Genomic DNA, 24795 nt, shown 5'->3' with positions numbered 1-24795 from the left:
AATATGTATTACGAGTTATATTCAAATGCAATTAACGCAAATGCAACTAGTATTAACTTTACACGAAATAAAATGAAAAGGAACTCTTATGGAGCAACTACAGATCTTTGTTTAGGACATGAGGAACTTTACTTTGAAATCTAAACCGGAAACCTTTGCGTTCTCACGGCTACCTTCAGTTAGCTTGATGTTTTAGCGTTAAGCTACACAACAGTAGCTGTCAGTCGCCTTTTCAGTCATTTTATGACCTAAATTGAAGAGTTTAACTTATTAAATCCACTGGAGACCGTCCCGTGAGTGGATTTACCTCCACGATGATTCCCACAGAGGATGCGTCCGCCAGGAAGCGGGAGATCGAGGAGAAACTGAAGCAGGTCAGACATGGAGAGGGAGGAAGCATCACAAACGAGCCCACCTTTATCTGTGGATTTATCATAAAACTGGCTCATATATGAGTCTGAATGTGCTTTTATAAGGATATAACACAACATGGCTGACTGACAGTGTGATATAAGTGAGTCATGTGTTTTGTGTGTGTGTTCCAGGAGCAGGAGACTCTGTCATTCATCCGGGAAAACCTGGAGAAGAGTGATCAGCTGACTAAGGGCATGGTGAGGGATGCACCTTATCATGAACATAATAACACTTTAATCAAGTCTAGTCTACTTTTAATAATTAAATATGTATAATTCAACTGTTTTTTAGATATGCATAACATGAAACAATCAAAACGACCACAAACAGACAGGTAACATAACAAACAGCTGTGGGACTCATAAATACAGGAACAATTAGTTACAAATAAACATACAGAAACTCACACATTATTTAGAGTCTTCTTGTTCAAAAGAAAAAAGTCTAAATTTTGTGTTAATCAAACTACACCTGATGCATCTTGATCAGAATAGAAAAATCACCCAAATTAAATCATTTTGTCCTCTAATATTTACATAAGGAGAGGGACCCCTTCCATGGAGGCCGCCATCTTGCTCTGCAGCATTTCTACATCAACACAGAATGATCAAACAACATGCACATTTTTTAATAAAGATTACTTGACAAAGGAAGGATCATACTTATCATGCATCACAGGGGTCGAGCAATACCGTTATATATTCTCCTTTCTACACACTGTACCTTTAAGAGGAAAATAAATAAGGTTTGACATTTGCAAAAGGGTTTAATGATCTCTAGTGTTTACATGCTAATTTTGCACAGGTTAAACCAAGACAGTCTAGCTGCAGACCTACACAGTCACGGTCAAATTCCACCAGATCCTTGTCCAGTCCGTGCACCGGATATTCTATTCCAGTCAATGTGTTAACTTCCACTGGATCCGCTCCGTTGCGTTCCGGCTGCGTCTGACCTCTGGATCAGATACACAAGACTTCTATTTGTACCGGATGCCGGAGCACGACGCATCAATCTCAACAGAGCAGATGGAGCGGGACAGGAAGTCAGGTTTCACCAAAACAAAATGAAAACATCCGGTTAATTTTCAAAATAAAACACTCTGTGTTATCACCAGATCGTATTTCACTTAACTACAACAACAAACCAAAGTCATGATGAGCGGAGCCAGGCCTGGAGTCAACAGGTCAGAGGTTTTCAGAGGACCAGAAAGACAACATGGATGAGGAGAGGAGGAGGAGGAGAATCCTTGATTCAGTGATTACCGTGGGAAAACCTAGCTCCCATGACTCCAGCTGTCCGGCGGTCCTGCTCCATGCTGCGATCAGTGTTTTGCAGCAGATTATTTCACTTGATTAACACGATTTATTTCTCCCCTGTGAGGTCTCCATCCTGTCCTCGTTCGAGAGCCGCCTGATGCAGCTGGAGAACTCCATCATCCCGGTCCACAAGCAGACGGAGAACCTCCAGCGTCTGCAGGAGAACGTGGACAAGACTCTGTCCTGCATGGACCACGTCATCAGCTACTACCACGTGGCCAAAGACACAGACAGGATCATCAGGGAGGGGTGGGACTCTGCTCTGTCACTGGACTTGGTTGATGTTGACGGATTAATTAAACCTCTAAATGTTTCATGTTTTTGTTTTCAGGCCGACGGGGAGGTTGGACGAGTATCTGGCGTGCATCGCAAAGATTCAGAAAGCTGTGGAATACTTTCAAGATAACAATCCTGACAGTCCTGAACTCAACACAGTGGTACAGTATTCACTCCATCTTTATACATCTCTATTTATTTAAATTAAAACACAGCTGACATCGACGCTTCTCTTCCTCTCTGCAGAAAGCTCGCTTCGAGAAAGGCAAAGAGCTCCTGGAGGCGGAGTTCCGCAGCCTCCTGACCCGCTACAGTAAACCCGTCCCCCCGATCCTCATCCTGGACGCCATCAGCTTGGATGAAGAGCTGGAGGTCCAGGAGGACGTGGTGCTGGAACACCTGCCTGAAGCCGTCCTCCAGGACATCATCTGCATCGCCGGGTGGCTGGTGGAGTACGGACGCAACCAGGGTACATACACACTGCTGTTTGTCTCATCATGTCCTCCTCTAGCTTCTCATGTTTGATCTTTTTCTATTTAACTCTTCAGCTCTTGAGTTTTGCCATATTGGAAATGCTGAACTCAACATGACTGCTTTCAAGCTAGTGTGAGGTAAAGAGGCGGGCCTTTAGCCTCCTCGCTAACAGCTACAGTGTTCCCGCCTGCCAATCAAGTCAGACACGCCCTTATTTAGGCAGCTGGAAAGCAGATAAACATGTTGGAAGTGATCTGCTTTTAGAGTCATCACCTTTTGTTGAAGTAGTGAATCAGACGGGTTGAGAACGTTTGAGAAAGAGATAAACATATATCTGATTTTTGTTTTCTCCTCCTGCAGATTTCATGAACGTCTACTTCCAGATCAGATCCAATCAGCTGGATCGCTCCATCAAAGGTCTGAAGGATCACTTCCGGAAGAACAGCGCCTCCTCCGGGATCCTCTACTCGCCCGCCGTGCAGACCAAACGCAAGGACACGCCCACCAAGAAGGCCCCGAAGAGACCAGGTGAGCGTCCTCTCTCCTCCTCGCTCTGTAATCCACATTTAAAGGTGACATATCACGCTTTTTTCATCAACATATATTGGTCTAAGAGGTCCCCAAAACATGTCTTTAAAGTTTATGCTCAAAAAAACACTTTGAAATCAGATTTTGGTCTGCCTGAAAAACCCTCTTCTTCAGTCCTCCTCAGAACAGTCTGTTTTCTCTCTGACCACGCCCCCTCAGGAAGTGGGTGTGGCCTCGGCTCTCCAGCACGTTGATCTAATGTTTACATGTTGGCTGAATATACACGGCCGCTCAGAGATCGCGTTACTTCAACCCTCTGAATCTGATCCAGAATCTGATCCTGACGGAGAGGCGCCTGCAGCAGGACCTTTCTGAACCATTGGTCACAGATTTAGTGTTTCTTGTTGTTTTATTTGTCAGCATGTCGACGTGTGTCTTGGTACACAGCTACCAACATGTAGCTATGTGGCTATGCTAACTAGCACTAGCACTTATCCATGATAAATAAAAATCATCCTCTAGATCTTCAAATCTGCAGACGTGGGGAGTCAAACCGACCTCTGCCAGAAAGGCAGCAGGACCTTTCTGAACCATTGGTCACAGATTTAGTGTTTCTTGTTTTTTTATTTGTCAGTATGTAGACGTATGTCTTGGTACACAGCTACAGCTACGTACAGCTACAGCTACAGCTACAGCTACAGCTACAACGACATGTAGCTATGCTAACTAGCGCTAGCACTTATCCATGATAAATAAAAATCATCCACTAGATCTTCAAATCTGCAGACGTGGGGAGTCAAAGCGACCTTTGTGTTTATTAAGACAGCCTACAACTAGCATGCCTCCCTCCTAAGTTCCTTGTTAGCACACATGTGTGCAGGGAATGAAAAACGGAGGAGGGGTTGAGTTGTATTTTATACAGTCTATGGGCTGAACAAGCTCCGAGCTCTGACTTCCTGTTACAGACCGGATGGCGTTGTGACGTTTGAAAAACACTGAAAACTGAAACGGCTGGTTTCAGCACACATTTACAGAAAGGTGGAGAAATCAGAACAGGGGCAGAATGGATTCTTTTCATTCTCGGGGGGTTTGTAGACAGGGACACATATTTCAGGTAAAGAACCATTAAAAAGTCCATTTTGCATGATATGTCACCTTTAAAAGATGATCTAACACACTTTTCATTTAATGATAACAGCACCTTCATCACATGAAACCCTCCTCTTCATCAGTCTGTTTGGTTTGATTACCATCCAGCTACACACACACACACACACACACACACACACACACACACACACACACACACACACACACCCACACACGTGTCTCTGTTTCTCTGTGATTTTACTCTCAGCACTAATCCTTCATCCCTTCCTCTTTCATAATCCCCGTGTTGTGATGACAGTCTTCATCCCAGGTAAACTCAAAGCTTCAGTGTGCGTCGTGCTTGCTTTTTGTCCGTCAGGTCGTCGTCGTGTTTCGGGGTAAATCAGAGACGGATCGAGTCGTGAAAAGCTAGAGTAGTGAAGTGAAGAGAGCGGACGTGATGAGATGTTGTTTGTGGTCGTGTTTAGTGTAGATCCAGGCTTCTAGTTTCTCTGTGTCGTGGTAAAGGAGAGTGAGAATGACCACAGGAAACTAGACGCCTGAGAGCTCAGTGTGTATTTGTAGCTGTGTAGATACATATGAGTGTGTAGCTATTAAACATTTGATAGTCTATAATAAATGGACGGGCTTTGAGCCTCCTCGCTAACAGCTACAGTGTTCCCGCCTGTCAATCAAGTCAGACACGCCCTTATTTGGGCAAAACTCGTAATCATAACATCTTTAAAACTGTGTTATGAAAAATTCACCCTCGCACAGTGTGTGCCGATAAAGAAATGAGCTATTCAGATTTAAATCTATTTTTGAACCAGACTGTAAACATGTTTATTTCTGCTGTAAAGATCGTCTTCTTTCAATGGGTGTGTATGTGGTTTCTGGTGTTTCTGCAGCCAGCCTCTAGTGGACACTTGAGGAACTGCAGTTTTTTTAACACTTCTTGTTCTAAATCTGTTTTAATCATGGAGAAGGGTTTGTTTACTTTATTCTTTTGATGATGCTTCTTCAAATGATTTAACTTGATTAACTCGCACTCACGACTCCGTCCTGCTGCTGCTTGAACTGAAATCATGTGATCTTATGAACACCGAGCAATGAGACTGAACGTGGAGGAAGATGTTAGCGGTGTCAGAAACAGACAGCAGAATAGCTTGATGCCATCTCTGTACTCCAGCCGGTCTGCGTCTTCTTTAGATTTGATCTGAAAGATGTTTTGATATCTTTTAAAAGGAATGCACTTTTTAAAATGAGTTGAAAAAAGAAGCTAAGGGGGAGCTCACGTGAAACACACCTCACTCCATAGCCGGCAAACCACGCCCCCTGTCAGAACAGCTGTTTGCAAATATATGACCCAATCATATCTGTTTCAGCTCCACTTCATAATGTCCTTATCTGTTATCAATCAATCCATCTTTATTTGTATAGTGCCAAATCACAACAAACTCTATCTCAAGACTCTTTTACAAACAGAGCAGGTCTAGACCACTCTATGTCAAATTATGAACAGAGACCCAACACCAAGACAGGATAAGACTCAGTCTGACCCCACCTTAATCCACCATGAGCATTGCTTCTCGCAGTATTTAGCTAGTTACAGCGGAGAGGGAATCTTCCTTTAACAGGCAGAAACCTCCAGCAGGACCAGACTCATGTTAGACACACATCTGCTGAGACTGAGTTGGGTCTTGAAAGAGGGATAGAGGGGAGTAAGAGAGAGAGGTGATAGTGATGAGACGAGTAGTAGAAGCTGTTGCCGCTGGAGTCCAGCACGTCCACAGCAGGAGGACGTCTACGGCAGCTCAGAGGAACCTACGAGACAAGGGAGCTCAGGGACTCCAGAAAGGTCTATGGTTAGTAACTTTAATGGGACAGGCAGAGTTAAAGTTTATTACCGACCGTGCGAGTCACCGTATCATGTAAAAGTCTTTTGAAGAACACAAGACTTAGCAAGGTTTTTAGCCTCTTTCAGATCTTAGTTTTGCTTCCTTTGGACGCAGTTTGAGATCAGCTGGTGCAAAGAAAAGAAGCATTTAGAAACTAAAGAGACAGATATGTCCCTCAGGAGAAGGTGGAGATGTAGTCTGATTTGTGACCTCAGGTTGTGTCTTTAAAAAGGTGCTTTGCAGAGAGAGCCGTCTGCAGATGTAGTGGCAGCTTTTAGCAAAAACCTTCTTTGCCACTTCTGCAGGACATGATGTTTATGACTCGTGCGTTGTGAAACAGGTTTACTAAAAAATGAAATTGATGCAGATTAAAATTAAACAAACTGAGAATTTATTAAAAATATCCACAAACAAAAATCACTTCTAACTTATAATTCCACAAAAGCAACAAAACTATAAAAAAAAACAACAAAGCTACAGTTACAAAATATGCTGCTTCTTGTCCTGCTCAGATCTGCACATGCTCAGTTGCTCCAATTACCTGCAGCATGACAATTAAAGGCACATACACTCGAATTACTCCGTGGCTTTAACAGCAGAGTTTCCTCCAGGCTGCAGAAAAACAAACACTTTCATCGCCAGTGAATCCGTCCATCATTCCCTTGATTCATAGATTAGTCCTTCGTTATGAGATGTCAAGGAAAAGTGCATCTTTAGCGTCTCATGCATCTGTAAAAGTCTTATTTAGAGATTTGTAGTTCACTGCCAGAGAAAAGAAAGAAGCTGAAAACAGAGAACTTTTTAAAAACGATGAAAGACTCATGATTGTAGTCGAGGAATTCGCCTGACCTCTGCAGCTCTAAGAAGTAGCTTAATTTAAGGTAAGAAAAGAGAGGTTGCCTAATTTTCTAATGCATCAGATGAATCAAAGCACTCCCCCTGCTGGACATCAACGGTACTGCAGGTCAAAGGTCTCTCCCTGCAGCTGCTTCACGTGTAAACAGGCCACTTTCCGCAGCAGTGTCCTCGCTGCTTTCAGCTTGTCGCTGCGCTCTTCTGCCCCCTTGTGGCTCAACGATGTAAACTCCAATGACTGCAGCTTTAATGAAGTGTGCTTCATGCAAACTAACTCACTAACACGCTGGAACATGTCGTGTTACTCTGAATGTTGAATGTGTAAACGCTGTAACAGACTGTTTTTGTGATATCAGTGATATTAATGCTGGATATGAATGTTACTGTATTAATGTTTGGGCTGTGTTGTGTTTGTACACCTGACCTAACCTGTCCCCTCTGCTCTCACACGACCCCGAGCACCGAGCACGTGACTCCTGGTGTGTTTAAAGACGTAGCTGTAGTCGCTCCGTCGTGTAGCTGTGGTGTTAGGCTGCCCCCCCCTCTCTCTGCCTGTTGGGTGGTGGTGTCTACGTTCATCACCTAGCTCTTCCTTCTCTTCTTCTTCTTCTTCCGTTCTCTGTTTCTTGGCTGTCTGGACCTGCTGCCCCCTCCCCCCCTCCTCTGGACTCTGTCTCTGTGTTTATGGGACCAGGGACCATTCGCAAGGCTCAGAACCTTCTGAAACAGTACTCACAGCATGGGCTGGATGGGAAAAAGGGGGGCTCTAACCTCACTCCTTTGGAAGGTAACGCACTCTGGTCTCCTCCGGTGTCTCTTCCTTCACAGTGTTTATGTCGTGCTTCATGTTGTTTCTCATTTACAGAAACGAGCACACATAAATGTCCTCGGTCACAGCAGCTTCACGACTATAAGAGCAGAAAGGTGCCGTCCAGGCGGCTGGATCTGTTTCCAGTCCTACATGAAATAAACTTAGAGTTATAAAAAGAAACAAACTCATCCCCAAACTCCTCTCTCTGTTTATATGAAAATATATTATGACAAACAACAGAGTCTGGATACAGGAGAGGATTAGGGACACTGAAAAAAAATATTTGGGAGGGCGAATGAGCACATTTAAAAAAAAAAGAAAAAACATTATTAATGTAAAAAATGTAATATTCTAAAAATGTTTTCAGAATCCTGATTTTAATCTCAAAATTTAGGGAAAAAAATGAATTTTGGAGGGCAGGTGAGAAATTATTTTAAGGTGTTTTTTTTTTAACTTTAATCTCTGAGTTCTGAAATTAAAGTAATGAAATAACAAAAAAAACTTGAATCTTTTTTTTTGCCAGTCTTCCAAAATTCTGCCTTTAAAAAAAAATAAAAAATTTGTGATCAATTTCTTTTTCTTTCCATATAATAAAGTAAAAAAAAAAAAAAAAAAGGAGTACATGTTCACAAACCTATACAAAGGTACAAATACCATGAATACACAATTAAGATAGAATAATAATAATCATAATAAATTAATATAATATATAAAAAAAAAACACACACAAAACAAACCCCAAATAAACCCCACCCATTCCCTGGATCCAAACTACAAACCCCAGTTACATGTTACACCTGAAACCCAGGGAGGCTGGTTAGAAGTGAATATCAAGCCTGAATGGCAGAGTCTTTTGCTCCGTGGACTCTGGCTATCGACAACTCTAAATAATGTCCAAATATGTCAGAACCATAGACTGTATAAAATATGGACGTAGTATCCGTGACGTCACCCATCTGTTTCTGAAGAGCTGTTTTGAAGCCAATCTGCAGCAGCAGCCATATTGCTTCTGTCGAGCCAGTGTGACGTAAAGAGGCGGGCTTTGAGCCTCCTAGCTAACAGCTACAGTGTTCCCACAGGCAGCTGTGCCTCTCATTGGAAGACTGGTAATCTCAATATCTTCGAAATTACCGAATTAGAAAAAAATTCACCCCCCTCACAGTGAGAGGACATCGAGAAATTAGCTATTCAGACTACACTCATCTTTTGTACCAGGCTGTAAACATGCCCATGCTCGGAAAGAGAGTGAGTGTGGAGGTTTCCAACGTGTGGCCACTAGTTTTTTGTCCAGCCGTACTTCCAGCCAACAATGCTCTTTTCTTGTCCAGGGTCAGGCCCAGCTTTAAAAAAAAGTGGACTTTATTTTGACTTAATTTTTGTTTTCAGAACAAAAATTAAACATTACGCCTTAAAGGTACTGTGAGGAACTTTTGTTTTGTATCGATTCTGGCGCCCCCCTTGTGGACAAAGTGATACCTCTTATCTCTTGTTCTTTACATGCAAAAGTAGTGTTTTCAACAAAAGCCTCATCCCGTTGTGTTCAACAGTCAACTTTATCAAGCAATGTGATTATTTTCCATGAAAACAGTCAAATAAAGGCTGTTTCTGAGGTGAGATGTCCATCATCTGGTCTGACACCTACCCCCCCAGGGCAGTTTCAGGCATTAAAAATGACAACAGAGAAGGTGCCAGTGTTGCTGCTGATGGACTTGTTTGCTATTGAAGGTTATAAAGAGGCATCAGGATCATTTTCAGTCTGTTTCTCAGCCATTTCAAAAATCCTCACAGGGCCTTTAAATTTCTCTTTTTTTTTTTGCTGGCCCATCCTCAAAAAATGTTTTTTTTTCCAGTTTCCCTAATCCACTTCTGTAAGTCTGGATGTGCAACTACAGTGAAATATGGACATATACAGTTGTGCTCATAAGTTTACAGACCCTGGCAGAATGTATGGTTTCTTGGGTAGTGTCTGTTGTCTTTATGATATAAAAAGAGTAAACACAGTTGTTTGATAAAAATTTAGCGTCACCCAACCACTAACCATGAGTGAAAAAAAAGTTTTTCTCTTATCATTCATATTCTTTGAAAAATGGCCAAAAAAAAATCACAAATTCTGCCAGGGTATGTAAACTTATAACTTACAACTGTATAATCAATATAGACAGATATCATCCCTTAATTTTTAAAATTTATTTTAATTAAATCTTATTGAAAGAAAATAATTTTTTAATGCTTAATCAAAAAATCAAACATTCATGTGCTGGGAAAAAAAAACCAAATCCTGCATCAAGGCCTTTCATGAGGAGATAAAGCAATGATGTAATTCTCCCTACAGCATTAAATAAACATAATGCAAATACTTCAAATACACACATTTCTGATAGAATAAGCTCATACAATCACAAAGAAGGAGTACATTTTAGTGTTTAGACTGACAGAAGTCTCAAAAGACCAAACTTGAAATGCATCTTGATTTGCAACCTCTTAAATATAACTCCTGGAACTATTACTCATGTATTAAAATACCCGTAAAAGCTGAATTAATTAAAGAAAACTACATGTTGGATTATTTTAGGATGATATAATTATTTCCAAACACAGGTTATGGTTATTAGATTTAAAAAACGTCATAAGACATGAGAGTTTGAGGATATTTCTTTGGACTAATAGACCAAGACGAAAGATTAAGAAAGCCTTAAAAGAGTTGGTGAAAGGCATTCTGGGAAATGTAGGACGGCTTCTTCATCAAACAGAATCTTATTTACACAGAATGAAAGGATGGAAACGACCTTTAGATGCTGCTCTGAACCAAAAGCTGTTGTGACTTTTCTCTGTGAGCTTTCATGTAGTCAAACACACACCGACTAACATAGTATGAGTCACACACACACACACACACACACGCACACACACACACACACAGTCGTGGGTGTCCCCTGCTTCCTCCTCCCGCTGGGTGCTTGGTGGTGGTCGGTTCAGGTGTTCCAGGTTCAGGTTTGTCCCCCCCTCCCCTCCACCGGGCCTGGTCACGACCCCTCAGGTTTGACCGGGCCTGTGTCCCTCCTCCGTCCCCCCCCCCCACCCCCACCCACCAGGTTTTGATCACGACCTGCGGGTCAAACACCTGTCTGACGCCCTGAACGAGAAGCACGGGGCCGCCGCAGGTGAGTGACGGGGGACATACGGGGAGAGAAGGAACAAAGTAGGAATATCAGACATTCTTAAATTCTCAAAGTTTCAACCACTGCAACTTTAACTTGTCTCATTTTATTTAAATAAACACGTACAGTCAGAGGACACCTTCATCTTATCACACACACTTAAACAGCTTAAAGCAGCCACCACATGTTTCAAGGTTCACACGCTGACGACGTCTCTGTGCTCCTCTCAGGGAAAGACGACGTTCTGGACATCGAGATCGACTCGTACATCCACTGCATCAGCGCCTTCGTCAAGCTGGCCCAGAGCGAGTACGTCCTGCTGGCAGAGATCATCCCCGAGCACCACCAGAAGAAGACCTTCGACTCGCTCATCCAGGTCAGACTCAGGAGTGATCAGTCGGATCAGAATCAGCTCAGGTGGATCAGAAGAGTCGACTCAAAATGCAACAAAAATCCTGAAGAGAAAACAAAGCCTTAACTTTAATTACTAGTACTTTTAATGAAGCCAGAACTCACTGATCTGTGATTCTTACAACTCTACGATCATAGCGTTGGCGTGAGTCTCTGTTAGTGAAATCAAATAGATGTTTCCTTTAGATCCATCATGAAGAAGGAGAAACTGAACACCTCTAACAGTGTTCCTGAGCATGCTCTCAAACCAGAGCACAGACATGAAAGAGGGACGTTAACTTTCCAGGAGGCCCCTGAGGTTCAGAGGTCTCCAGAGGATGAAGGTCAAGTTCATGTGAGGCTCCACATCACTCCTCGGTGTGAATATGAGCATGAAGTCCTCGTTTGTCTGCGTGGTGACTCTGCGTTTCACTGCTGTGGTGAATCAGTGTTTCTTTGTCCGTTTCAAACATGCCTGAACACGTGTGATTCAACGTTTTCTCATAAATTAAACCGTCACAGCTTGTCTGATGAGTTTCTGAGCCGCCTCTGCAACGCCACGTCTCAGTTTTATAGGCTGAATCAAAATGTCAGGACTTTGTATTTGTGGACTTTTTAGGTACAGAAAAGTTGGAGTCTGCAAACTCTGGAGGCTGAGATCAATCAATCAGACTTTATTTATAAAGTGCTTTTCATACGATGACATTGAAGCACTAATAATGACAATAAAATTAAAATAAAAAAGAAATCAAAAAGAAGTTGCTGAACGAATTGAGGAAACACTCTCATGGTATCTCAATAAGGAAACACTGGAGTTAAAATAAGATATTAAAACAACACAGGAAATGAAACTCACCAAAATAAAATAAATTAATAAAATAATAAAACACTAAAATATTAAACCGTTAAAAGAAAATAAGATGCTGCACTTAAAATAAATGAATAAATACAATGAAATAAAATAAAATACAATAAGATAAATAAATAAATACAATAAGATAAATACAATAAGATAAATACAATACAATAAAATAAAATAAATATAATAAAATAAATAAATACAATAGAATAAATAAATAGTGACTAAAATCCATCCATCCCTCCATCCATCCATCCATCCATCCATCCATCCATCCATCCCTCCGTCCATCCATCCATCCCTCCATCCATCCATCCCTCCATCCATCCATCCATCCCTCCATCCCTCCATCCATCCATCCCTCCATCCCTCCATCCATCCATCCCTCCATCCCTCCATCCATCCATCCATCCCTCCATCCATCCATCCCTCCATCCATCCATCCATCCATCCCTCCATCCATCCATCCATCCCTCCATCCATCCATCCCTCCCTCCATCCCTCCATCCATCCATCCCTCCATCCATCCCTCCATCCATCCCTCCATCCATCCATCCATCCATCCATCCCTCCATCCCTCCATCCATCATCCCTCCATCCATCCATCCATCCCTACATCTATCCATCCATCCCTCCATCCATCCATCCATCCATCCCTCCATCCCTCCATCCATCATCCCTCCATCCATCCATCCATCCATCCATCCATCCATCCATCCATCCATCCATCCATCCATCCATCCATCCATCCATCCATCCATCCATCCATCCATCCCTCCATCCATCCATCCATCCATCCATTATCTTGACCGCTTATCCCGTTAGGGGGTCACGGAGGGCTGGAACCAATCCCAGCTGGCTTCTGGAGAAAGGCAGGGTACACCCTGGACCGGTTGCCAACCCATCACAGGGCAAACAGAGAGACCGACAACCATTCACACACACACTCACACCTACGGGCAATTAAGAGTGATCAATCATCCTGGTGCTCAAGTGAAGTCAACTAATTGATTTTAAATGAGCAGAATAATCTCTTGATTTGTCCAGAAGTCTTCCTCCATGACATGATGACACAGAAATCAAACCGGTTATGTCAAAGCGTCACATGAAACATCATCAGAATGCCTCTTCTTGATGTCTTAGTCTTTACGTGTCTCAATCAGCGGCTCATGACAGAAGAACGTCCCTCTACACGTTTATATTCAATCCGCTGCGTGCGTTTCCTCGTCTGTCCACAGGAGGCGCTGGACAACCTGATGCTGGAAGGAGACAACATCGTGTCCGCAGCCCGCAAAGCCATCATGCGTCACGATTACTCCGCCGTCCTCTCCATCTTCCCCATCCTCCGACACCTGAAGATGAACAAGTCGGACTTTGACGCCACGCTGCAGGTCTCCCGCCTCTCTTTGTGTTTCTTAATCTTAATCCGAAATGAACCTTTAAGGCTGAATCTATCGGATTGTGATTTCAGGGAACGGCAGCGAGCACCAAGAACAAGCTGCCGACTCTCATCACCTCCATGGAGACCATCGGAGCCAAAGCTCTGGAGGAGTTTGCGGACAGCATCAAGGTAAGACCGACGCCCACATTATAAACCCTCTTGTCCCCGATCAGTGATCATTCACACGTCCATCTGTACCTGACTCCTCCCCTCCTGTCTCACCTCAGAATGACCCTGATAAAGAGTACAACATGCCCAAAGACGGGACGGTCCACGAGCTCACCAGCAACGTAAGCTAACCCCTCGCTCACCTCTCTGTTACGTAACTCAGCGTTATGTGTTCGCTCTCGCTGACACCTCTCTGCAAGGTCTCCTCTGTTTGTTCATCTCTGAGGATCCAGGCGGGCTCCATGGTAACAGCTAACAGAGGCAGGCAGAGAGAGTGTGTGTGTGTGTGTGTGTGTGTGTGTGTGTGTGTGTGTGTGTGTTTAATGAATAAACTGAGGCGATGCTAACCTTGACCTCCTCCCTCCTCCTCCTCCTCCTCCTCCTGCAGGCCATCCTGTTCCTGCAGCAGCTGCTGGACTTCCATGAGACGGCTGGAGCCATGCTGGCCTCTCAAGGTACAGACACAGAAACACGACATGTATGAACACACCGACACAGATGCAAGACATGACAACACGCTAACAACATGTCCCATTAGCCGTGGTCATGTCAGACCTCCTGCTGAGCTGATATGAGCCGTGATCCTCCCTCCATGTGTGTGATTTACGCTCCAGGGCATTAAAGCTGTGAGATGAGAGCAGGGCTGCAGTTAACCTGCACACAGGAGCATCTATCAACCTGTTAGTGTTTGGACGGGGATGGGTTCTTTGTCTTCAACAGATTGGATTAGAAATGAAACTATAATGTTCAGGGGCTGATTGTTTGACGTCAAAACAAAGCACGAAGCAGCCGGAGCAAGAAAGACCTCGCCTGTCTCTTAACTCTGGTTTCTACCGCCAGCAATCAATCCCAACAAATGACTCTTTCCAAACAGAGCAGGTCTAGACTGTACTCTATGTTCTATTATTAACAAAGACCCAACATCAAGACCGGATCAGATCCAGTCCCATCTTCCAAACAGGACTCAGTCTGATCTCATCTTAATCCACCATGAGCAGAGCACTTTGCAGCATTTAGCAAGTTACAGTGGCAAGGACAAACTTCCTTTAACAGGCAGAAACCTCCAGCAGGACCAGACTCATGTTAGACACACATCTGCTGAGACCGTGTTGGAGAGAGGGATAGAGGGAGGTGAAGAGAGAGAGAGAGATGATAGTGGGGAGACGGATAGTAGTAGTTGTAGCAGCTGGAGTCTGGACCACGTCCACAGCAGCAGAGATCCGGAGGAACCTACGAGAAAAGGGAACTCAGGGACTCCAGAAAGGTCTATGGTTAGGAACTTTAATGGGACAGGAAGAGTTAAAGTGAGAGACAGGCAGAGAGAGGAGAGAGAGGGAAAGACAGGATCCCAGTGTCTCAGTTCCCCTGGCAGTCTGAGCCTATAGCAGTCTGAGCCTATAGCAGTCTAAGCCTATAGCAGTCTGAGCCTATAGCAGTCTGAGCCTATAGCAGTCTGAACCTATAGCAGTCTAAGCCTACAGCAGTCTGAGCCTATAGCAGTCTAAGCTTATAGCAGTCTGAGCCTATAGCAGTCTAAGCCTACAGCAGTCTGAGCCTAAAGCAGTCTGAGCCTATAACAGTCTGAGCCTATAGCAGTCTATAGCAGTCTGAGCCTATAGAAGTCTGAGCCTATAGAAGTCTGAGCCTATAGAAGTCTGAGCCTATAGCAGTCTAAGCTTATAGCAGTCTGAGCCTATAGCAGTCTAAGCCTAAAGCAGTCTGAGCTTATAGCAGTCTGAGCCTATAGCAGTCTAAGCCTAAAGCAGTATGAGCCTATAGCAGTCTGAGCCTAAAGCAGTCTAAGCCTAAAGCAGTCTGAGCCTATAGAAGCATAACTAAGAGCTGCTCCAAGCCTGACCCAGCTCTAACTATAAGCTTTATCAAAAAGGAAAGTTTGAAGCCTACTCTTAAAAGTACAGAGGGTGTCTGCCTCCCGGAACCTGACTGGTAGATGATTCCAATGGAGAGGGGCCTGATAACTGAAGGCTCTACCTCCCATACTACTTTTAGAGACTTCAGGTACGATGAGCAGGCCTGCATGTTGGGAGCAGAGTGTTCTAGAGAGGTAGAGCCTGTTAGACCTCCATGAATCCAGATTTGACTCTTTGATACTCGTTCTTCTGTCTCAGTCGGAGCGATGCATCACAGTCAGAGGTTTCCTTTCCTGCCCCTGTGACGTGTTTCCACCTTTCCCTCCTCCTGGCTTTGTGCTGCTGCAGACCGCTCCTCTCTCCCTGCATGTCTCCCTGCAGTATTTAAGAACAGACGTGTCTCCTCCTCCTCCTCCCTGCTCTGTTTCTGCCTCACTGCCTCGCTGCCTGCTGGCTGATGACTGTTTGCTTACTCTGCACTAACAAATCTTTTCTAACCTTTTTGCACTTGTGCCTCTTTCTCTTTCTCTTTCTCTCTTGCCTTGCCTCGGCCTTTTAAGTACTGGGGGACACTTACAATATTCCTTTAGACCCCCGAGGTAAGACCTGATGAGCGGTGCTGGAACCATCACACCCCAGTGACATAGCAGGAAATTGCAAAGCTGCGATCCACAAGCTAATTTTAACATCTTTCTAACATGTAACATACTTGTGCACATTTTATAGACTCTTCATGTTTAAACCAACAAACAAATTGAGTACAGGTGCCTTTAAAAGGTGCACCCAAGTCCAGCACTGAAAGTAAAGTTCTTTCTTTCAGAGACGAGTTCCTCGGCGAGCAGCTACACCTCCGAGTTCAACAAGAGGCTCCTCAGCACCTACATCTGTAAGTGAGAGTCTCTGAGGCGTCACACGTTCAGGTGTTTATTCAGGATCTGACGGGTGACTGTTTCTCCTCTCAGGTAAGGTTTTGGGGAACCTGCAGCTGAACCTGCTCAGTAAATCCAAAGTGTACGAGGACTCAGCTCTGAGCGCCATTTTCCTGCACAACAACTACAACTACATCCTGAAGTCTCTGGAGAAGTGAGTGTCACGACCTCGATTTCAGAGCGCTTCTTACAGACGTTTACAATGTGTTGTTGACAAAGCTGATATCAGAAGTCCCGCCCCTTCTTGATTCTGATTGGTCGGTGTTCAGGAAGTGACATTGATGAGCGCAACAGTGTTCCAAAAGTTCAAACTGTTCTATGGGGCACCGTTTGTAAAGTTGTGCACACTGAAAATAACAACTACAATTCTCCACATTTAGTTCTTAAAAATGTAGTGTTAATTTTTAAAAGTCACTTTTTTATCACATTTAGAAAAATATTTGTGATCTTAATATTCATTGTTAAATTTTAAATATTAAATGTGAAATCTAAATATGAAATGTTAAATCTAAATGTTAAAAGTTAAATTTTAAATGTTAAATATAAATATTACATCTAAATGTTAATGTTGAATCTAAATGCTTAATATAAAGAGATTTTAAATCTAACTATTCATTGTTAAATTTTAAAATTTTAAATCTAAATGTTAATGTTAAATCTAAATGTTGATTGTTAATTCTAAATGTGAAATGTTAAATCTAAATGTGAAACATAAATCTTAATGTGAAATGTTACATATAAATATAAATGTCAAAAATAAATGCTAAATATAAATTTGAATGTTAAATTTAAATTTAAATGTTAAATATAAATAGTCATTGTTACATTTTAAATATTAAATGTTTAAAATAAATGTTAAATATAAATTTGAAATGTTAAATCTAAATGTGAAACATAAATCTGATTGTGAAATGTTAAATATAAATCTAAATGTTAAATATGAATGCTAAATATAAATTGAAATGTTACATATAAATTTAAATGTTAAATCTAAATAGTCATTGTTAAATTTGAAATGTTAAATGTTTAAATTAAATTTGAAATGTAAATTTGTAATGTTAAATCTAAATGTGAAACATAAATCTGATTGTGAAATGTTAAATATAAATCGAAACGTTAAATGTGAATGCTAAATATAAATTGAAATGTTAAATATAAATTTAAATGTTAAATCTAAATAGTCATGGTTACATTTTAAATATTAAATGTTTAAAATAAACGTTTAAATGTAAATGTGAAATGTTAAATGTTTCATCTAGACGTGAAACATAATCTTATTGTGAAATGTTAAATATAATTCTAAATGTTAAATATGAATGCTAAATCTAAATTTAAATGTTAAATCTAAATTTAAATGTTAAATCTAAATATTCATTATTAAATTTTAAATATTTAATATTTTAATATAAATGTTAAATGTAAATTTGAAATGTTAAATCTAAATGTGAAACATAAATCTTATTGTGAAAGGTTAAATATAAATCTAAACGTTAAATGTGAATGCTAAATATAAATTGAAATGTTAAATATAAATTTAAATGTTAAATATAAATAGTCATTGTTACATTTTAAATATTAAACGTTTAAAATAAAAGTTTAAATGTAAATGTGAAATGTTAAATCTAAATGTTAAATGTTTAATCTAGACGTGAAACATAATCTTATTGTGAAATGTTAAATATAATTCTAAATGTTAAATATGAATGCTAAATCTAAATTTAAATGTTAAATCTAAATATTCATTATTAAATTTTAAATATTTAATATTTTAATAGAAATGTTAAATCTAAATGTGAAATGTTAAGTCTAATTGTTAAATGTTGCTCTGCGATCCTAAATACTTAGCTAAAATGCAAATTCACACCGCTGCCAACTAGAAATACAAAAATAAAAGCTGATACAGACTTAGCAGTACCAATCCTTACCATAGCTTAATATTAAGGATCGCAGGGCAACATTTAACATTTTGTTTGAACATTTAACATTTAACATTTAGTTTTAACAGTGATTGTAACTTAAATATATTTGTCACAACACATGTAAAGAAATGTTGCACAACTTTTCAAACAGCGCCTCAGGGTTTTCAGCTGAGAGCTCTGAGGGCTGGAAACTCTGAATCACATCAGGTTTGAATAGAGAATATTCGCTGCCAATGGACACGGAACATATAACCTTGAGCTTTTGTCAGACTTTATATTCAACATATTTTCATCTACTGAGAGGAGGCCAAGCAGAAAATGTTAGGTAACATCTTTATAAAGTGAAGGGGGTCAGACTTCTTCTTGTGATTTCTTTTCCTCTTGAAAGATCTGAGGTGTGTTTCATCATCATCAGATTTAAAATGTTTCATGTCTGATTGTCCTGATCTGAAGATTTTAAACGCTCCTCAAAGACTGAAACATCTTGAAGTGTCCTGTCAGTGGTTTCTAAACGTGTCCCTCCGTCTGCTGTGGATGTGTTCAGGTCTGAGCTGATCCAGCTGGTGACTGTGACCCAGAAGAAAGCCGAGTCCTCGTACAGAGAGCTCATCGAGCAGCAGATCTACATGTACAAGAGCAGGTAAACACACACACAATACACACACACACACACACACACACACACACTGTAAACCTCTTCTCTGAGCTGATGTTTCTTTAAATCACAGCTGGGTGAGAGTCACGGAGCACCTGACGGACAGGAACATGCCCGTGTTCCAGCCCGGCACCAAGGTCAGAACTTTATTTTACTGTCTTTAGTGCAGACGTGTTGAAGTCGACACGTCTGTATGATTTCTGACACAGAGGAGAGGCTGATGGCGAGGCCCAGCGAGGCCCGAGTGTCTCCTACAGGTCCATTTAAGAACTGCACTCACGGCTCAAAACTCAGGGTTCAAATATCTGTTGTTTAAAATGATTACATTGATGGAAAGTCTCAGTTTGAGTCCTCTGTGATCGACGTGTCTGATCTCCTCTCTCCCTGCAGCTGAAGGACAAAGAGCGCCAAGTGATAAAAGACAAATTCAAGGCGAGTCCAAACATCCTTTAACACCCGATCCTTTGAAAACCCGCGCCATCAAAGCCTGACCTCTCTCCTTTGTGCTTCCTCTCAGGGTTTCAACGACGGTCTGGAGGAGTTGTGTAAGATCCAGAAGGGCTGGGCCATCCCCGACAAAGAGCAGAGAGACTTCATCCGACAGTCCCAGAAGAAAGTGGTCTCTGACGCGTACCGGAGCTTCCTGCAGAGGTGAGAACACAGATTTATTAAGAGGCGTTACCTGCCTTACTCTGACGGACAAATTCCACCAGATCCATGCCCGGTCCATCTCTGATCCTTCACAGCACCAGATCTGATAGGTTTCTATTCTAGTCAATGTGTTAACTTCCACTGGATCCGCTCACACTAACCCAGGGTTGCAACAGGAAATAAAAACAGCAGTCCAATCCTCTTCAATAGTTTCTGAAACCATGTGTTTCGCAGATTTCATGGCACTTTAAAGGGGACATATCACGCTTTTTTCATCAATATATATTGGTCTAAGAGGTCCCCAAAACATGTCTTTAAAGTTTATGCTCAAAAAAACACTTTGAAATCAGATTTTGGCATGCCTAAAAAGTCCTCTTCTTCATTCCTCATCAGAACAGTCTGTTTTCCCTCTGACCACGCCCCCTCCGGAAGTGGATGTGCCTCGGCTCTCCAGCACGTTGATCTAATGTTTACATGTTGGCTGAATATACACGGCTGCTCAGAGATCGCGTTACTTCAACCCTCTGAATCTGATCCTGACGGAGAGGCGCCTGCAGCAGGACCTTTCTGAAGGATTGGTCATAGATTAAGTGTTTCTTGTTGTTTTATTTATCAGTATGTAGACGTGTGTCTTGGTACACAGCTACGAACATGTAGCTATGTGGCTATGCTAACTAGCGCTAGCACTTATCCATGATAAATAAACATCATCCACTAGATCTTCAAATCTGCAGACGTGGGGAGTAAAACCGACCTCTGCCAGAAAGGCAGCAGGACCTTTTATGAAGGATTGGTCACAGATTTAGTGTTTCTTGTTGTTTTATTAGTCAGTATGTCGACGTGTGTCTTGGTACACAGCTACAGCTACAGCTACAGCTACAGCTACAGCTACAGCATATAGCTATGTGGCTATGCTAATTAGCGCTAGCACTTATCCATGATAAATAAAAATCATCCACTAGATCTTCAAATCTGCAGACGTGGGGAGTAAAACCGACCTTTGTGTTTATTAAGACAGCCTACAACTAGCATGCCTCCCTCCTAAGCTCCTTGTTAGTACACATGTGTGCAGGGAATGAAAAACGGGGGAGGGATTCAGTATTATTTTATACAGTCTATGGGCTGAACAAGCTCCGAGCTCTGACTCCGTGACAGACCGGATATTGTTGTGACGTAACAAAAACACGGAAGTCTGAAACGGCTCGTTTCACACACATTTACAGAAAGGTGGAGAAATCAGAACAGGGGCAGAATGAATTTTTTTCATTCTCGGGGGGTTTGTAGACATGCCAGGGACACATATTTCAGGTAAAGAACCATTAAAAAGTCAATTTTGCATGATATGTCACCTTTAAAGTAACAAAGCTCTAGAAAAAGAAAGCATCAAATTTACAGTTTCTGTTTTTAAACTAAAGAGAGAGAGAGAGGAGAGGTGGAGTGACAAAGAAAGAAGAAGAAGCGAGCCGGCACTCCTGATGAAAACAAAGCAGAGAAACAGAGAAATGAGACACCAATATGACAGATTAACGGCCAAATTCCACCAGATCCATGTCCGGTCTGTCTCTGATCCGTCACAGCACCAGATCTGATATGTTTCTATCGAGTCAATGTGTTAACTTCCACTGGATCCACTCCAACTAACCCATGGTTGCAACAGGAAAAAAAAGAAAAACAGCGCTCCAATCCTCTTCAATAGTTTCTGATACCATGTGTTTTGTAGATTTCATGGAACTTTAAAGTAACAAAGCTTTTGAAAAAAAGCAGCAAATTTACAGTTTCTGTTTTTAAACTAAAGAGAGAGAGAGAGAGAGGTGGAGTGACAAAGAAAGAAGAGGAAGCGAGTCGGCACTCCTGATGAAAACAAAGCAGAGAAACAGAGAAATGAGACTCCAATATGACAGATTAAAGGCCAAATTCCACCAGATCCATGTCCGGTCTGTCTCTGATGCGTCACAGCACTGGATCTGATAGGTTTCTGTTCTTGTCAATGTGTTAACTTCCACTGGATCCACTCCGTTGGGTTCCGGCTGCGTCTTCCGGAGTCCTCCGGATCAGATACACAAGACTTCTATGTTTACCGGATGCCGGAGCACGACGCATCAATCTCAACCGAGCAGATGGAGCGGGACAGGAAGTCAGGTTTCACCAAAACAAAATGAAAACATCCGGTTAATTTTCAGAATCAAACACTCTGTGTTATCACCAGATCGTATTTCACTTAACTACAACAACAAACCAAAGTCATGATGAGCGGAGCCAGGCCTGGAGTCAACAGGTCAGAGGTTTTCAGAGGACCAGAAAGACAACATGGATGAGGAGAGGAGGAGGAGGAGGATCCTTGATTCAGTGATTACTGCAGGGGAAACCTCGGTCACATGACTCCAGCTGTCCGGAGGTCCTGCTCTGTGCTGCGTTATGAAAACGCTACCGGTGGGTGTTGACCATAGACTGTAAATAAAAATGGACAGCGTTGCTCCGCATCTTCCCGTTGTACGGTTCTGAAGCCAAAAAATCCCGCTCCTGGGCGCCGCCATTGTGCCTGTGAAGCCACTGTAATAAGCTCCGCCCTACAGCGTAGCGTCACAAGATGCTGTGTGTGCTTTGAAGTTTCACTCCATGGCGGCTGTGAATCAAAGGAAACAGGAAGTAAACCCCGTTTTTTAACCTCTAATACAGTGATTTTCAACCACTGTGCCGTGGCACACTAGTGTGCCGTGACAGATCGTCAGGTGTGCCGTGGGACATTTTCAAATTTCACTTAATTAGTCCCCAAAAAAAAATATTCATATACTGCAAATAATTTGCCATTTAATGTGTCTGTGCTTGCAGTGTAGTGACTGGCGGAGTAATTCAATTCTTGTCCATGTCCTGACCTGCGCTAACCATCCACTGGGTGGCAATAAAGCACACTAATGACCTTGTTAATTTAAGACAATAGAATTAATGACGCGTGCGAGAGGTGTATGTGATAAGACGTAGGCGTACAACAGCGATGGATAAATATTCAAAAAGGAAAAAGGAAAACTCCAAACTGGGCCCTGGACAAAATTCTGACCCGGATGAAGAGCGTAATATGGGTAGCTGAAAAGGCAACTTTTATGAGAACAAATTACAACACTGACAGCAAGAGCCTCAAAGCTAGCTCAAAAAAGCCACATTTTGTAGCAGAGACATTAATACTACCTGCAAAAGCTATTGTAAATAAGATGCTTCACCCTGACACAGTTAAAGAAGTAGCCAAAGTCCCTCTCTCAGATAAATAGATTCATATACTGAGAGCCTAATGTGTCATTTTGTAAAACCTTTGGTTGGCGGTGTGACTCAGGATTTTTTTAATGTATGAAATGTGCCTTGGCTCAAAAAAGGTTGAAAAACACTGCTCTAATAACAAACGAAGAAGAAACTTTTCATAAAAAGGAGGCCTTGAACACAAAACAGTCAAATACTAACTACATATCACCACAGCATACGGATGGGAGAAACATTCGTACAACGTGTATTTATTTTTTAAAGTTTGACTGCGAGACAGATTTTTTGACCTATACTGCAGCCAGCCACCAGGGGGCAGACACACTGCTGAAAGCCTCACCACCAGCCACCGGAACCTCTCCCTTGGTGTTGATGGAGGAGAGAGCACAGAGCCAGCAGTGGATCAGATACGGACTGGACATGGTTCTGGTGAAGGTCCCGGTCACAGTGAGCACTCATTAGGTGAAAATCTGATATCTGGAAAGCCTTGATAACAACAAAACACAACAATGCAAATACAACAGAAGATGAAAGCTCTCTGGTTAGTCTCTAATACTCATTTCTCAGAACTGTACAGGTTTATCCGTCTTCTCTGAGCTTCACAGAGCGAGTAAGCTCATAAATTTGCTGCCTTGTTTTCAGAGAAAAGTCTGCAAAAATGATTTGTACATAAGATCTTAAGAGATCAATCAGCAGAAAGACACTGTTACAGAACATCTGGTGGACATAACGAAGTATTAAGATGCTAAAATGGCAAATATTGGTGGTGGAGACCAAAAACTGAGATAAAAGGGTCAGAAAAAGGCAAGTTTAAGAGTATAGAGACATGGATGAGGAGAGGAAGAGGAGAATCCTTGATTCTGTGATTACTGCAGGAAAACCTGGGTCACATGACTCCAGCTGTCCGGCGGTCCTGCTCCATGCTGAAGTCCCATGTGACTCTCCTCATGCTGACATCTCTCTCTTCTCTTTCAGATGTGCCAACATCTCGTTCACTAAGAACCCTGAGAAGTATCACAAGTACCGACCTGAGGAGGTGGAGGAGATGATCGAGAGGCTGTTTGACACGTCCGCCTGATTAACCCTGACTCCTCTTCCTCACGCTCTCACTCTCCTCCCTCCCTCCCTCCCTCCCTCCCTCCCTCCCTCCCTCCCTCCATCGTGTCTGTATGTTTTGTACAAAGAAGCCATCATGATGTATTTATGTAATTAGCCGCTCCAGCTTCACATTTTAAACTAATAAAGGGAAATCTGTGAATCCGGTGGTGTATCTTTGTTTTGTTTATGTTACACAACAGAGCCAATTATCAGAGCTGGAACTGAACAACAGGTATCATTTCAATCTGTGTTCTCGGGTTCTCACACTGACGCTCTCATTTACAGATTCCAGAAATAGCTGCTGCTCTCCTCCTGAACCTGTCGAGTTAACGACAGGTTCAGAGAACACATCACTCAGAGCCGCAGCATCTGGACCCTAATGAGCTCTGGAGGGTTTAACCGAGGCTGAAACACAGAGAAGTCTTCATCAGGTGTGACCTTTGAGCTGAGAGAAAACAAAGCTCTGTGTGTTTGTTGATCAGAGGAAGAGGATGCTGCAGATTAACAGCAGTGTGATGTTTCAGGGGAAGACTGGAGCACGATCAGCTGGGGAGAGCTATTAAAAATGCAAAGAGGTGCTTTAAACCGAGCAGCGTCTTAGATATTCATATTCATGCTGTTTGCTCTTCAAAAAGATAACAATGCACTTGAACCCTGCTGTGTAGCTTAGCATGTAGCAGCACTGAGTGGTGTTCTGGAAAGACAGGAAGAAGTGGGAAACGCTCGTCTTGCAGCAGGACACAGAC

General features: G+C 42.2%; 1 protein-coding gene across 4 annotated transcripts; it reads left to right on the top strand.

The window, feature by feature from the left end:
• The first annotated feature begins 142 nt into the window (after positions 1-142).
• On the top strand, positions 143-24209 carry exoc7 (exocyst complex component 7). Of its 4 annotated transcripts, XM_034708283.1 has the most exons (20): positions 173-374; positions 546-611; positions 1795-1979; positions 2062-2167; positions 2253-2475; positions 2841-3008; positions 4417-4428; positions 7545-7637; positions 11050-11195; positions 13307-13459; positions 13540-13638; positions 13737-13799; positions 14066-14132; positions 16369-16434; positions 16511-16631; positions 18941-19036; positions 19125-19188; positions 19442-19483; positions 19569-19702; positions 23927-24209. In XM_034708283.1, exons 1-20 carry the CDS (start codon positions 315-317, stop codon positions 24027-24029), a joined length of 2067 nt encoding a protein of 688 aa, XP_034564174.1. In that variant the 5' UTR covers positions 173-314; the 3' UTR covers positions 24030-24209. The 4 variants fall into 4 exon arrangements, with proteins under 4 accessions (XP_034564175.1, XP_034564174.1, XP_034564176.1 ...); XM_034708284.1 differs by lacking the exon at positions 4417-4428 and having other exon boundaries at positions 143-374; XM_034708285.1 differs by lacking the exons at positions 4417-4428; positions 7545-7637 and adding an exon at positions 10754-10822.
• Positions 24210-24795: the final 586 nt, after the last annotated feature.

Source organism: Notolabrus celidotus, chromosome 18 (genome assembly GCF_009762535.1).
Source record: "Notolabrus celidotus isolate fNotCel1 chromosome 18, fNotCel1.pri, whole genome shotgun sequence".
Lineage (NCBI taxonomy): Eukaryota > Metazoa > Chordata > Actinopteri > Labriformes > Labridae > Notolabrus > Notolabrus celidotus.
Note: the sequence above shows the minus strand (reverse complement) of the source record. Positions and strands in the feature narration are given on the sequence as shown.